The sequence below is a fragment of the Cervus canadensis genome, chromosome 11 (assembly GCF_019320065.1).
Source record: "Cervus canadensis isolate Bull #8, Minnesota chromosome 11, ASM1932006v1, whole genome shotgun sequence".
NCBI classification, from domain to species: Eukaryota; Metazoa; Chordata; class Mammalia; order Artiodactyla; family Cervidae; genus Cervus; species Cervus canadensis.
The window spans coordinates 44883397-44899320 of record NC_057396.1 but is presented as its reverse complement, the minus strand read 5'-3'; the positions used below and the strand labels follow the sequence as shown (position 1 = coordinate 44899320).

The 15924-nt window shown below is 36.1% G+C and overlaps 1 protein-coding gene across 1 annotated transcript; it reads right to left on the bottom strand.

Annotated features, from left to right (window-relative positions):
* Positions 1–7382: 7382 nt before the first annotated feature.
* On the bottom strand, positions 7383–8342 carry LOC122449203 (olfactory receptor 51L1-like). Its single transcript, XM_043480719.1, has one exon. It carries the CDS (start codon positions 8340–8342, stop codon positions 7383–7385), a length of 960 nt encoding a protein of 319 aa, XP_043336654.1.
* Between the last annotated feature and the right edge of the window lie 7582 nt (positions 8343–15924).

Here is a 15924-nt window from a genome sequence, read left to right as displayed (position 1 = left end):
GATAATAATAATTTGATGGGATGTGCTAAGGTGAAGGAGATAATGTGTGTAAGTTTGTCGGCATAGAGCCTTTTCTATGATGATGATAGTGATGAAAACAAGAACAATGATGATGACAATAGCAATAACACCAATGACTGAAGTATAATCAGAGGAGGAAGACAAGGGGAGACTATGGAGTATCCTCCTCTAGAGGAAACACCATGAATGGCTATGTTCAAAATGACCTAGATGGTCTGAGAAGTAGAAAGTGAACTGTATCAGTTTCATTTCTTTTTTATCAACTAAATATTCAGTATAGACAGAGATATGAATTGCTCCTTAATATTTTTTCTACCCAGAAATTCCTCTGATCACTATGATGACAGTACATATATACTTTCCATTTTATTCAACACCGATTTTGGGGGATAAAAGAAGAGTCCAAAATAGAATGAGAAATCTCACCAAAAGTTAAAATGAGATCTTTGGGACTTCAGTGAAGTAGGAATCTGAGCAATCACATTAGCATTCTGATGCTACTGCAACATATATATTCATTATTCTCCATGTTCATTAGTATCTGGCCCATCTATTTTTTTTCACAACCCCCATGTTGTAGCACCTGTTTCACATTGTCTTTTGATATCTTCTACATCCCCAGAGGAGGAGGGTGGAGTCTGGAATTAGTTAATAAACTCAACAATCTGAAGGTCTTAAGGTTTAGAACATAATTATTGGTTAATATCATGTTAAAAATCACTGATACATGGGACTGGATGGGACCTGAAATGTTATCTGCTGTAATCCCACTCTTATTTTGGATTCCTCTTCTGTTATGTCTGGTGATATTCCTTTATGCTGTGTAAACAGTCATGTCCACTGACAGACAGGAGGCTACTTGCCATGAAAGTCTAGAGTATATTAGGCAAGTTCTATCTGAAAAACCTATGTCTGGCTTGAATCCTTTGTCTATGGGTACAGACAATAAAAATTTGGAGAAAGTATGCCCTCTAATAATCTGAGAACCTCTTCCTTCTTGAACCATCCCCCTGGCCCTTCTTCTCACACTTGGAGTGTCTGCCCTGCTCTCTTTGATCTCTCAAGCCCCCTCTGTATTTTCCTGTTACCTCCCAGTTTTACTTATCCCAGTCATTACCTACTTGGTAGAATAGTTGCTCTTGTCATGAGTGACTGCTCTAATTCTCAAGGAAAGAAGGATGAATTAATAAGTCTTCCTCCAGTCCTTAGAGATGTAAGTCCCCATGAGAAATGCAGGACCATGCCTGCAACCCTGTCTGCATGACTATTTTACTTTAGGGCCCTTCCCCCAATTCTCTGTTTTCCATTTCCTATAATGCAGTTTGGGAATACAAAGGCAGGAGGCTATAGAAAGTTCCAAATATTTATCACCCCTATGCCTGGAACAAATGTGGTATTGTGACATATAATGAAATACTATCTTGTATCCAGACTATGGCAAGGTAATAAAGATGCTGGGCTTCCTAGGTGGCTCAGTGGTAAGGAATCTCCCTGCTAATGCAGGAGGCACAGGAAACATAGGTTTGTTGGTGGGTCAGGGAGATCCCCTAGTTAGGAAATGGCAACCCACTTGTCATTCTTGCCTAGAAAATTCCATGGACAGAGGAGACTGGTGGGCTACAGCACATACAGTCACAAAGAGTTGAGAGGATCAATTTCTAGGTAGGTTGACAAGAAGTCCAGGGTCCCCGAGGAGGAGAGAGAGGTCTGGGGCTTTCAAAGAGGAGATACGGGTCTGGAGTTCTGGAGGAAACAAGGACAAAAATTTTTTCTACATTGTTTTGTTTTAGTCAATATAACTATATATCTTGCTCGGGGACATGTTTCTCCTTCTTAAGACCCTTCTGACTAAGCCTGTCATCTTAAAATGTATATTGTGGGAGTGGGTTTGGTAAGATCTTTCTATTGTTAGTTCTAATTCTGTTATATAAAGTGAAAATTATGGGATTCGGTCTGGTAAGACCTTTACAACCTTGAGATTCTTTTGATTTACCATAATAACCAATTGAAAAAGTATATAACTCCCTTGATAAAACTATCAAGGGGGGCATTCTACGTCCCCTTTCTGATGTCTATGTCAGAAGCTTTCTCTGTCTCCTTTTATACTTTAAAAAAACTCTGCTACACAAAAGCTCTTGAATGATCAAACCTGGTCCCTGGTCCCAAAGCTAAATCTTCTTTGGAGATTAGGAATCCTTCACCATGAGCTATCAGAGTCAGATAAACCTGAGTGGCTGACAGACATGCTTGCACTCAATAAAGAATGTTAGCTATGGAGTAGCCAATCAGAGGGACTTAGTAAGGGCTTAAACTGTTGAGGAACATAGAATCTATAGCCTAAGGACTGGGAATGACTTGAGTTCAGTTCTGTTATTCTGCTTAGTTACTTACTTGTGTCCAACTCTTTGTGATTCCATGAACTGTAGCCCACCAGGCTCCTCTGTCCATGGGGATTCTCCAGGCAAGAATACTGGAGTGGGTTGCCATTCCCTCTTCCAGGGAATTTTCCCAACCGAGGGATCAAATTCAGATCTCCTGCATTGCAGGTGGATTCTTTACTGTCTGAGCCACCAGGGAAGCATGACACCTGGCTAGCCTATCTGACACCTGCAAAGCAGGACACTTCATTGAAATATTCTGCAAATGTCTTGACAGCCAAAGGTAATCTGAATGTCTACAACTTAGGTAGGAAAAGGAGCCAGGCTGCCATAGGACCTTAACAGCAGGAGAGGATGAACTTTTTTAGATTTGGTGACCCTATCTGGTCTCAGCTACAATGATTGTTGGACAAGGATTTTAACTGCCCTATATTGGGTCAGATTGCTAATTTAAATCAATATATTTTATTCCTTATTCTGATTTAATGGTGGTGAAATTATGTCAGGACAAATTCCGAAGAAAAGGAAATTTGTGGTAATGGTCAGGATTATGTTCACTGGATTCATCTGGCACCTTTATGTAAGCACATGCATTTTCCTAAGTTAACTCTTCTCATGCCAAACATTCTTGCAAATTGCATTCTATGGTTCATGGGACAAGATTTATCATTTATAAACTTATTTGTCATAATTCCTATAATGCAATTTCTTATCTCCACTATAAAACATTTACCTCTTCATTTATAAAAGAGCTAAAATATTTCTCTGGCATTAGACAATAAAAAAGTGCATAATGAATATAATAGAAACATATATATGGCCAAGTGGTTGAATTAAATGAATTGGGTGTCTTTAAAATATCTGTAGTATTATTCTCTTTATAAATGTATATGGCTTTTTCTAGACTTTCTCTGTAATGAGGTGGTTATCCACACTGTACTTTTTTAAAGGAAATAATGCTTTTATGGTTTAAGTTATTCAATCAAAAGACTGAATGACTAAGTGTGCTAGTGATGTATTTTGGAACAATGCATGCATAAAAGAAAACACTAATCACTTAAATGGTGAAGAGCATTATTCTCTATTCTGATTTTGTGCTTTTTTAATTTTTTTGTGTTTTGCCACAAAGGACTTTCTGCAAATAAAGATGATCAATGCATAATCCAAAGAATAACATTTGACATCATGAAAATAATTGCATTACATTTTTTCCTAATGATAGGAGACTGGAAAAAATGAATTATCATTTGGTCTTCTGGATATCTTGCAGATTTTTCAGATAGGCAGACAATGCTTTTAGGGGACAAGCAAATACTCATGGCTTTATGAAACAAAACAATATGTGTAAGACTGTCTCAACTTATGTCTATATAAAATTGGGATAGATGTTTATATCATATCATAATTCTAGGCAACAGTAGGAGGGTCTTCACTTTAAGAGAGCTAGCTACTTGCCGGAGGGCTGGGCGGGACAAAATAAAACTTCCCTCTCAGTTCATAATATAACTGTGGCATCTATTCGTTCATTCAGTCATTCATTCCTTTGTATAGTCAAAACTTATCTCTGATTCAATAATTCTACTCCTGGGCAAACACCTGGAGAAAAACATGGTTGGAAAGGCTACATGAACCCCAGTGTTCACTGCAGCACTATTAACAATTGCCATGACATGGAAGCAACATAAATGTCCATAGACAGATGAATGAACAAAGAAGATGTTGTACATACATAAAATGGAATATTATCCAGCTATTAAAATATAACAAAATAATGCCATTTGCAACAACTTAGATGGACCTGGAGATTATCATACTAAATGAGGTAAATCAGACAAAGGCAAATATATGATATTGCTTACTTGCATAAAATTAAAAAAAATACAAATGAGCTTATTTACAAAAAGAAACAGACACACAGACTTAGAGAACAAACTCATTGTTACAAGTTGGGGGAGAGTGGGAGTTTGGGATTGACATTTACACACTGCTATTTTTAAAATAGATAATCCAGTATAACACAAGGACTTCTGGTCAATATTCTATAGAAACCTAATAGAAAAATAATTTTAAAAAGAATAGATACATGTGTCTGTATAACTGAGTTACTTTGCTGTACATCTGAAACTATCACAACATTATTAGTCAAATATACTTCAATAAAAATACAAATTAAAAAAATGAAAAGAATAACATACTTAGGAATAAATTTACTTAAAGAAACAAAAGACCTATATATAGGAAAAACTATAAAGCACTGATGAAAGAAATCAAAGATGACACAAGTAGATAAAGAAATATACTGTGTTCATGGATCAGAAGAATCAATAGAGTGAAAATGAGTATACTATCCAAAGCAATCTATAGATTCAATGTAATCCCTATCAAGCTACCAACGGTATTTTTCACAGAACTAGAAAAATTTCACAATTTGTACGGAAACATAAAATACTTCGAATAGCCAAAGCAATCTTGAGAAAGAACAGAACTGGAGGAATCAACCTTCCTGACTTCAGACTATACTACAAAGCTACAGTCATCAAGACAGTATGGTACTGGCACAAAGAGAGAAATATAGGTCAGTGGAACAGAATGGAAAGCCCAGAGATAAATCCACACACCTATGGGCACCTTATCTTTGACAAAGAAGGCAAAAATATACAGTAGAAAAACAACAATCTCTTTAACAAGTGATGTTGGGAAAACTGGTCAACCACCTGTAAAAGAACCATACACAAAAATAAACTCAAAATGGATTAAATATCTAAATGTAAGGCCAGAAACTATAAAACTCCTAGAGGAAAACATAGGCAGAACACTCTCTGACATAAGTCACAGAAAGATCCTCTATGATCCACCTCCCAGAATATTGGAAATAGAAGCAAAAATAAACAAATGGGACCTGATTAAAATTAAAAGCTTCTGCACAACAAAGGAAACTATAAGCAAAGTGAAAAGGCAGCCTTCAGAATGGGAGAAAATAATAGCAAATGAAGCAACTGACAAAGAATTAATCTCCAAAATATGTTAGCAACTCATGCAGCTCAAAACAAGAAAAATAAACGACCCAATAAAAAAATGGGTCAAAGGACTAAACAGACATTTCTCCAAAGAAGACATACAGATGGCTAAGAAACACATGAAAAGATGTTCAACATCACTCATTATCAGAGGAATGCAAATCAAAACCACAATGAGGGACCATCAAACCCTGGTCATAATGACTGCCATCAAAATATCTACAAGCAATAAATGCTGGAGAGGGTGTGGAGAAAAGGGAACCCTCTTACATTGTTGGTGGGAATGCAAACTAATACAGCCACTATGGAGAACAGTGTGGAGATTCCTTAAAAAACTGGAAATAGAGCTGCCATATGATCCAGCAATCCCACTGCTGGGCATACACACCAAGGAAACCAGAATTGAAAGAGACACATGTACCCCAATGTTCAACACAGCACTGTTTACAATAGCTAGGACATGGAAGCAACCTAGATGTCCATCAGCAGAAGAATGGATAAGGAAGCTGTGGTACATATACACAATGGAATATTATTCAGCTATAAAAATGAACACATCTGAGTCAGTTCTAATGAGGTAGATGAAACTGGAGCCTATTATACAGAGTGAAGTAAGTCAGAAAGAGAAACTCCAATACAGTATATTAACACATATATAGAGAATTTAGAAAGACAGTAATGGTGACCCTATATGCAAGACAGCAAAAGAGACATAGATGTAAAGAACAGGCTTTTGGACTGTGTGGGAGAATGTAAGGGTGGGATGATATGAGAGAATAGCACTGAATAATTATTAAGTGACTCTTTTACACAAAACATAATGTTGATTTACACAGGTAGCAAAATCCCTGAGACACAGTTCCTACAGTAGATAGAATAAGATTTGTGAAAACATACTACTTATCATTAAGACCAATATAAAAACTGGGAGTTACAAGGCATTCTTAAAGTTTTATTTTCTGCTTCATTTATTTCTTCTCTTTCAGTAAGTACAGACATGTGAACTAAGAAATTTCAATTAAACTTGCAAGTTTGTAAATACAACTCTATGCACAACTATGCACCTTTCAGAGAAAGGTGAAGACAGTTTATATATTGAAAAGAGTTCTAGACAAAAATTGAGATCTGTATTACCTGTTTTCTACTACTATAAACTTATAAGTATCTACACCCCAGTGAGTTAGACTTTTTTAATGTTTAAATACTATATCCTAAATTATTATTGGATACATCTAATCCAGTAGATTATATAATCACTGCCTTCACATGACATTATCTCAGGGACATAAAAAATCACTGAGCTTTGGCTTTCTGAAAGAGTAAGCTTATTTCTAAAAATTAAATAAAACTATGATAGTTGCTCCTTTCTATTCTTGTTGAAACTAAATATCCTCAGAAAGAACAGAACATGTGAGTAAAATTTTAAAAGATGATGCTGATGGACCATGAATTTCAAAAATTTCCTTTTTGAAACTTAATATGCTCTTACATCAAGGTAAGGTTTTTTCCACTTTAAGAAAGCTAGCATAAGTAGATTTACAAACACACTTACATGATGCAAAAGGTAATATAAGATTCCCTGAATAATACAGTGTATCAAGAAGCAAAGAAATATGGGTTTAGAATAATAAAGGAAAACTTCATAGACAATCAGCATTGAATCAGATTAGGATTACAAATGAGAAACCACAAATGGAAGTGATTTCCAGCTCACTCTGCTCCAACATGTTCATACTTTGAGGGAACTTGGAAGTTCACATTAAGTCAGTCTATTATAAATCCAGTAAACACCAACCCTCTCCTTTAGGATTTTTCACAATGTACTGTCAGAACTATTTTTGCTTTTTTTTTTTTAAGTAATTTTTTTTTTTTTTTTGGTAACCCTGGTGCCAACATAGAGAGGAAACAAATCATTATATATATTTACAAAATTATGATTCATGTCATCACTGTGTTGAGGACATGTCTACATCACAGAAGAACTGATTCTTAGATGGAAAAGCAAGTGGAGAATTCCTCGGCGGATCTGCTTTGTCTTCACACTATAGATGACTGGGTTGAGCACAGGTGGAATTAGCAGGTAGATATGAGCCATGAAGATGTGGATGAGAGGGGATGAGTGTTTGGCAAAACGATGGACAATAGAGAGCCCAATCATAGGCACATAAAGAATAAGTACAGCACAAATGTGAGATGCACATGTGTTGAGAGCCTTAAATCTCCCCTCCTGAGATGAAATTTTTAATACTGAGTGAAGGATGAAAACATAAGACACAAAAATACCCAGAGAGTCCATTCCCCACAGCAAAGTGATCATAACCATTCCATATATAATGTTAAACTTAGTGTCAGCACAGGCAAGGCGGATCATATCCTGGTGCAGACAGTAAGAATGAGAAAGGGTGTGAGAATGGCAGAAGGGAAAGAAGGCCAGCCGGGCCACATTTGGAATCACAGGAAGGGCACTTCTGAGCAGGGCTGCAATTCCAATTTTAGTGATAAGTGTTGGAGTGAAAATGGTAGCATATCTTAGTGGGTGGCAGATGGCCACATATCGGTCAAGGGCCATGGCCAAGAGCACAGATGATTCAGTGAAGGAGAAAGTGTGAATGAAAAACATTTGGACCACACAGGTGTTGAACTGGATCTCCCTGGAAATGGACCACAACACCCTGAAGAGTGATGTCATTGTGGGCAAGGACATGCCCATGTCAGTGAGAGAAAGCATGGCCAAGAAGTAGTACATGGGCTGATGGAGCCTGGGGTCTGTCTGGACAATATGTAGGATAGTACAGTTACCCATGATTCCAACAAGGTAGAGGAGACAGAATGGGATGGAAATCCAGTGGAGAAATTCCTCATATCCAGGGATACCTGTGAGATAGAAGGTGGAGGAGAGGATATTGCTGGAGTTTGCAGTTGTCATAGGGCTTACTGTTAAACCACAATCCGGATTCACAATCACACTCCAGAGGGGGGCCAAATGAGAAGATCAGCACCTGTGTCACAAAAACAAAACACAACTTCAGTCTGTCCTATAATCACTCCTAGTTTCACCCTCACAGTTTTGCTTTGTCTTTCTTTATTTCAAACTGAGCATTGTCCATTAAGAAAAACATCCACTTTTATAACCACAAGGATCTTCCCTTCTTCTTCTTAAATGCAAATGTATTATCATGTTCTATGAATATGGGTAATCCCCTTCTAAAGACACTACCCAGAACAGTACACACAAAACCCATTTTAGACTACATCTTTCATTTCATACTTTTCTTCAGGAAGATCCTCAACCAGAGTCACTGGTCATACATTGGCACTTTTTCTTTTAAAAAAAATGACTTTGGGGTGGAGAGGGAGGTGGGGGGGGGTCAGGATGGGGAATACATGTATCTCCATGGCTGATTCATGTCAATGTATGACAAAAACCACTACAATATTGTAAAATAATTAGCCTTCAACTAATAAAAATAAATGAAAAAAAAATGACTTTTTCAGTGACTTATATGAAATGTCTTTCCTGTCTTAGCTTGATAGGTTTTTTAGTAATACTAAAACACCATGCAAGGTAAATTACAGAATTCAGGTAAGTATTGATCAGCATAGTTTGTGCTCTTACTAACCTATCTCTGGCTATGTAAGTGATGCCACAGGGTTGGTACCCACTGAAAATCAACTCTAACATCAATGTAATCTCAGGCTAGTATCCCCAAGAGCTAAATATAAGTTAAGATAGACAGAAGAATGTATGATTTTTAAAGATTATAAACATGTAATTTTTCTATGTAATATAAGCAAAGTACAATTGACTGACTCTGCTTTTAAAGATTCCAAATCTTCTTCCTGCTATGTTTAGGAACTCATTTATTATTTGGAGACAGGCTCTATCTGCAAAAAAAAGCAAAATAATAGATATATAGGGGTTGGGGAAAGATCAAATAGAAACTCATGATTCAAAGCAAAATCAAGAGAAAACAAAATAACAAAAAGATCAAAAGACCAAAGAAAGCCTACTCTGTCTAATCTTGACACTAAATATTTTCTACTTGGGTGAAAGAGTTAATATATTTTTGCCTATTAGATCCCAGTACTTCTTCTGTAGTCAATAACAATGCTTCTGAAGTAAGAAGATGAGCCACTTGCCCTTCTTTTGACAAGCATCCATGCTTACCAAAATTCTAATCCATGGGACAGATTGCCTCTAACTGTAAATTAATAAATTGTCATCATGCTATCTTGGAAAGTCTACTTTGGCTTTTGGGAGATCAAATCCTCTCAGTCTCCTCTTGCTGTTTTTATTTTAGTTGCTAAGTCATGTCCGACTCTTTTGTGACCTCATGGACTGTAGCATCCCAGGCTCTGTCCATGGGATTTTCCAGGCAAGAATACTGGAATTGGTTGCCATGTTCCCCTTCAGAGGATTTTCCTGATCTAGGGATCGAACCCATGTCTCCTGCATTGGTAGGAGGATGCTCTACCACTGAGTCACCTGGAAAGAGTGCAGTCCCCTCTAGTTAGGGTAAATAAACCTTGACTGCAAAAGATTCTTGCCTTGGATGTTTAATAACTTTCTAGGAACTGAAAGATTCATAATCAAGACACCAAATATGTATATTACAGAAACAGATTCAGGGTTTTTAACTCTTATTACAATTAAATTCTACACACATAGTATGAACTGATACCCCTTATTGACCTGCAGTTTAACTCACCAAATTCCTATCTACTTCATCTTCCTGTCTACCCCTGCGCTAATTATTACCTTTAATGCCCAGATTTTCCAATATTATCCCTTCCTTTGTTCTTTTCCAATTTCTACACCATAATCCAAATTTAGAAATCTGGTTTTCATTTCACTGCCCACTCGATTCAGACACTTTTTCTGATTTCAGAAGGTTTCTTTGAATCATCAAAAAGGAGTAAACATGAAGTTTCATTGAAAACTGGGAAGATACCTGATCTAGAGTATGTCTATTGTCATCTTACTGACTCTTCACCAAGATTTTAAGGGGACAGTTATTCAACATCTTCTTTATTTAGAATCTGTTTCTCTCCTTCTGCAATCACTTTAACCTAAGGTGTGTTCTGGTTTCAATGTTTTTCTCAGTTTAATTTTGACCAAATCACTTTTTCCTCTCTCTGTACCAAAGCTGCCTCCTCTCTGAAATGAAGAAAGTAACAATTTGAAAGGATGTGCTAAGATAAAGGACATAGTGTGTGTAAAATATTTAGCAAAGAGCCTTTTGGATGATGATGATAATGACAACAATGATAATGACAACAGTACCACCAACAAGAATTGCTTAAAGTATAATAGGAGGAGGAATATATAGGGAGACTATGAAGTATCCTCCTTTAGAGGAAAACATCATGAACAGGCATCTCACAAGTGACCTAGGTAGCCCGAGAAGTAGAAAGTAAATTGTATCTGTTTCATTTCCTTTTCATCCAGTAAATTTCAGTATAGCCAGAGATATAAATTGCTGCTTAATAATTTTTTTTTTGTATCCAGAATCTCCTCTGACCATTATGACACCACATATTCACTTCTCATTTTATTCAGTGCCAGATTTGGAAAAAACAACAAAAAGAGCAGAGTCCAGGATAGAATGGGAAGTCTCATTAGGAGTAAGCATGAGATCTTTAGGACTTCAGTGAACCAGGAATTTGAGAAGTCATATTAGCATTCTGAAGTTACCATGACATAAATATTCATTATAGTCCATATTCACTAGAATCTGGTCTGTTATTTCACAACCCCCTTTAGGTAGCACCTGTTCATTTTGATAATCCAATTCCTATTGCTCCTGATCTTAACAATTTAAATTGCATTCACATTGCCTTGTGGTATCTTCCATATCTCCACAGGAGGAGGATGGAGTTTGTGGAGTTAGTTTATAAACTCAGAAATCTGAAGGTCTTAATGTGAATTTAGACCATAATTAGTTTCATATTAAAATCACTGGTAATTAGGATTAGAAGGGACCTCAAAGGTTATCTGGTGTAATCCCACTCATATTCTGGAATTCCTCTTTGTTATGTCTGATAATAGTCCTTCACCCTGTGTAAGCAATCATGTCCTGACAGAAAGCAGACCATGTGTCATGCAAGTCTAGGGTATATTAGGCAAGTCCTATCTGAAAACTCTGCGTCTGGCTTGAATGTTTTGCACAGGGTATGAATAATAAAGATATTCGGAGAAAGGATATCCTCTAATACACTAAGAGTCTTTTCCTTCTTGATCTATTCCCTTGGTGTTTCTTCTCACACTTTGGGTGTCTGCCCTTTTCTTTCTTGTCTCTCAAGCCCCACTTTGTGTTTTTCTATTACCTCCCACTCTTTCTTTTCCCAGTCCTTACCTGCTTGGTAGAATAGTTCCTCTTCACATGAGAGATTGTTTTAATTCTCAAAGCCAGATGCATGAGTTAATAAGTCTTCCTCTAATCCTTAGAGATGTGAGTCTCCATGAGAAATGCAAGACTGTGCCTGTAACCCTGCCCTGTCACTATTTCAGTTTATAGCCCTTCCCCAAATCCTCCCTTTACCATTCCAGATATTGCAGTTTGGAAATTCAAAGGCAAGAAGGCTACAGAGAGTCTCAAGTATTTATCACTTCAATGTCTGGAACAAAGTAGGTAGTGCAACATGAGATGAAATACTAGCTTGTATCCAGAATATGGTAAAATAGTAAAGATTGTTAGCTATGGTGTAGCCAATGAGAACAACTTATACAGGACTTAGAGGTGGGAATGGCTCTAAGTTGGTACTGTTATCACACACTAGATAAAAATGAAACTTACTTGTGTGAATTGCTTCCTTCAAAACTATTGAAATAAGGAGTGTATGGGAAATCTCCATAGCTTTCACTCAAATTTGCTGTAACCTTAAAACCACAGTGAAAAAAAGAAACCCATTTTAAAGATCTTAAGCAATAATGCCAAGTGTGATTCTCTGTGGCATAGAGTTCTTACTGATAAAAGAGACTGTATACATTTGATTTGATTATGTATAGATGCTTTCATTCACTGAATGAAATTTTGACTTCTAAATATCTACTGGTGATTAATCTATGTAGAAGAGTTGGCATGTGGACTACTGAATGATAAGAAATTTCCTCTCAGGGTGAATAAAATTGTCTTAAAAATATTGATTTCTAACTGTTTAGTACAGGAATTTCTTTTAAAAATGTGTTTTACAGTTAACCTTTTTTGTAGTTTTGAACCTTGTAATGCTAATTGGACGTGGGTTTGGGTGGACTCCGGGAGTTGGTGATGGACAGGGAGGCCTGGCGTGCTGTGGTTCAAGGGATCACAAAGAGTCGGACACGACTGAGTGACTGAACTGAACTGAACTGATACTAATTTAAATCTTAACAAATCTATCATCGATTCACTTAAATAAGATATTGCTGATTACACATGTCATAGCTTACTAATCTTCCTGTACAGTTATATTTAAGATACTTGTTGGCAATTAGCTTTTTCAGGAGTTGAAGAATACAAGTAATTAATAAAACAGAAATAATAGTTCTCATAAATAAAATTTACTCAGTTATTAAAATAAATTCACCATCCAATAACAGTCCATGAATATAAGAGGCTATTTCTATCCCGCACTAGAAAAACCTTCACACTTCCATCTTCCCATATCTTGTTGTGAAATTACCAGATAAATGATTTGAACTTACTTTTTTCATTGGCATGGGATGCCTCAGAATTATCCTTACACTTAACTTTTTGTAATATTAAATTAAATCATTGGAGAAGGAAATGGCAACCCACTACAGTATTATTGTCTGGAAAATCCCATGGACAGAGGAGCCTGGAGGGCTACAGTTCAGGGAATCGAAAACAGTCAGACACAACTGAGCAACTGAGCACACTTTAAATCACTTTGATATCATCCAAGTTGGAAATGTTCAAGGATCTCAGATTTAGAGGATTGTTTTTAGTAAGTGCAACCATACTCCTTTACTATATAGTCTGTATATTTCTCATGTAAAAAAAAAATAGGAACATGTTAAAAAAAAAAAAAAGCAATTTCATCTCTCACTGCTAAATTCTTTGGCAACCAAGACCATAAGCTCAATTTTGAATGATTCACTTGAATGGTGAGAAAATGATTTACAAATATTCACATTTACAGCTACAAGATAAGCACTACCGAGACCACAAAGCCTGAACTATATGTGTGTAGTTGACAGTAGATACAAATATGAAAGGCAGAATGCTTGCAGAAGGGCATCCTTAGGCTGTTTTCCAGATCTGCTCTGCTCTGCTCTGTCTTGACCACAGTGAGCTTGATCAACAGGTCCCTTTGCTCTCTGACTTCTGATTTGACTTGATCGCTAATGGACAATACAGGAAGCAAGAATCCAGAACATACAGTTGGAATGTTTACCCTCTTGACTCCCCAACAACCCTCACTGTGGCTTCCTCATGGTGGCTGCATCTTTCTACAGAAAGGGAAAGCTCATGTTGAGTGTCCTTCTCCACATGTCCTTCCCATGTTCTGGTAAAAAATTTTGTTCCCTTGCCACTTCAGGACTAATGTTGGCATCAATTCTCCTTCTGTAGTACTATAACATATACATCAATGATCTATTTATAAAATATGTATATAAATATTTCTTCTTGGTTTTACCAAATCTTGTCCACATATTTTCAATGACCCATGATGCCTGTATCAAAGTCTTCATATTATCTAATTTGAGAACAATTTAATTTTTTCCTGACAGAACTTTAATTAAGACAAAGGAGAGGTGTCCATCTCATATATATATATATGTATACCTCTGTTACTTTCTATCTCTGTCTTTGTGTCTATCACCATCACTATCACTACTGGCCAATGTAATATATGTTGAAGTTCTAATAGGTGTAATTCCCACCCCCCCACCCCCCGCCTTTTTTTTACAGGAAGTCTGATGTTCATTTCTTGGTTAATCAAATAAAAGTCTTTTATCTCCCAGAATGGGGGATTCACCTCAGAAATGTCAGTTGCTCAAGCGTAAGAGAGAAAGTGTCAGGTAAATCTTTGCATATTAAGTTTTTCAACACAGTTGTTCAGTGGATCCCTTTGCTATAAAATCTACATTCATATCTGATTTAATTTTAACATAATTTTCACAGATTATTTTTTCTGTTTTCAATTCACTTGGAACTGCAGAGTTTGTTCTCTATTTTTATTCTGTTCCCTGAGCTGGTTTACTTTCTAAATGAATTTTTTAAACTATGATTCCTAATAGTTTTAATTTTTAAAATTATTTTATGTATTCTTTCTTCTTTTCAGAGTATCTAGCCATAATCCTGAAAAAATGTATTTATTATGTTTTTCAGCTTCCCTTTATTTAACCAAGGGGGTCTTTGAGGGTGATACAAAATAGTATTTGTACAAAACAAATGTGTTCTCTTTGAGCCCTCTTTCTAACTACCTTAGATCCATTTCTATTCTCCCATTAGAATATGTATACTTTAATCTTCAGTGTTGAACACTTGTTTCCTCTTATTTCCTAGGGAACTGTGTGAAACAACAAGAGACTTGGACAATTACGGTTTATGGTGATGGGGGAAGGGGTCTCTCTTGCTCTATTTTTGTTTAACTTTCTGTACATGAGATATTACACCTAATAGGAGTGTACACTGACCAAGGTATTTTGATGTTTTTACCACATTTCATGAATATAGAGTCTCTCTATTGTAAAGTTTGGATTGCTCTTCTAGTTTTCTCCACTGAAGAAAAAGAACTTTATTTACTGCCCAGATTTTTTTCTGACAATCATTTCAATAGAAGTAAAGGAAATAAAGAAATGCAATAGTTTCATTTATTCCATCTCTAAATTTAAACACCCACTTGAATACAATTTGACTCAAAATATGGAGTGTGAAGTCTACTTTGACACAATGGAAAGAAAATGTAATGAGTTATCAACATCAATTCTGCTATGTATTACCTCTTTTACCATTGAGTCGTTAGTGAATTTTTCTATTTTAGTCATAACATAGAAAACTGAACTTCTCTTCAAACTTGAATGGAAAATATTTCCATAAAATATTAGAATGAAATTATTCTCTCTTACTAATTCTCCTGACATGAGGGTTTTGAGATGTTTTAAAGCATGAAAACATGCTTGTTTTATTTCCTCCTACCCTACTAAGTGTTTTCAAAAAATAATATATATGTAAAATATTTTCAGATGAGAACACAGTCAACAGTTTCACATACTGCTGAGAATTATATTATAATGAGAACAGGAATGTTTTTTGATTGGGTGACTAGTGATTATTGATTGATTTGACTAGAACTGTTCTTCTGTTTTTATTTCTAATATATAACTACACTTTTCCCTAAGATATTCTATTCAGTAATTGCTCGTAAAAACTATCCACTGGCAACTTCACCATACATTTCTATCCTTAACTCTCTACTGATTCCCAGAGTGATATAAAATAGTCTATCAGATGTCTCTGTTTAATGTCTAAAGGCACAACAAAGATCACACAGCCAAGAAG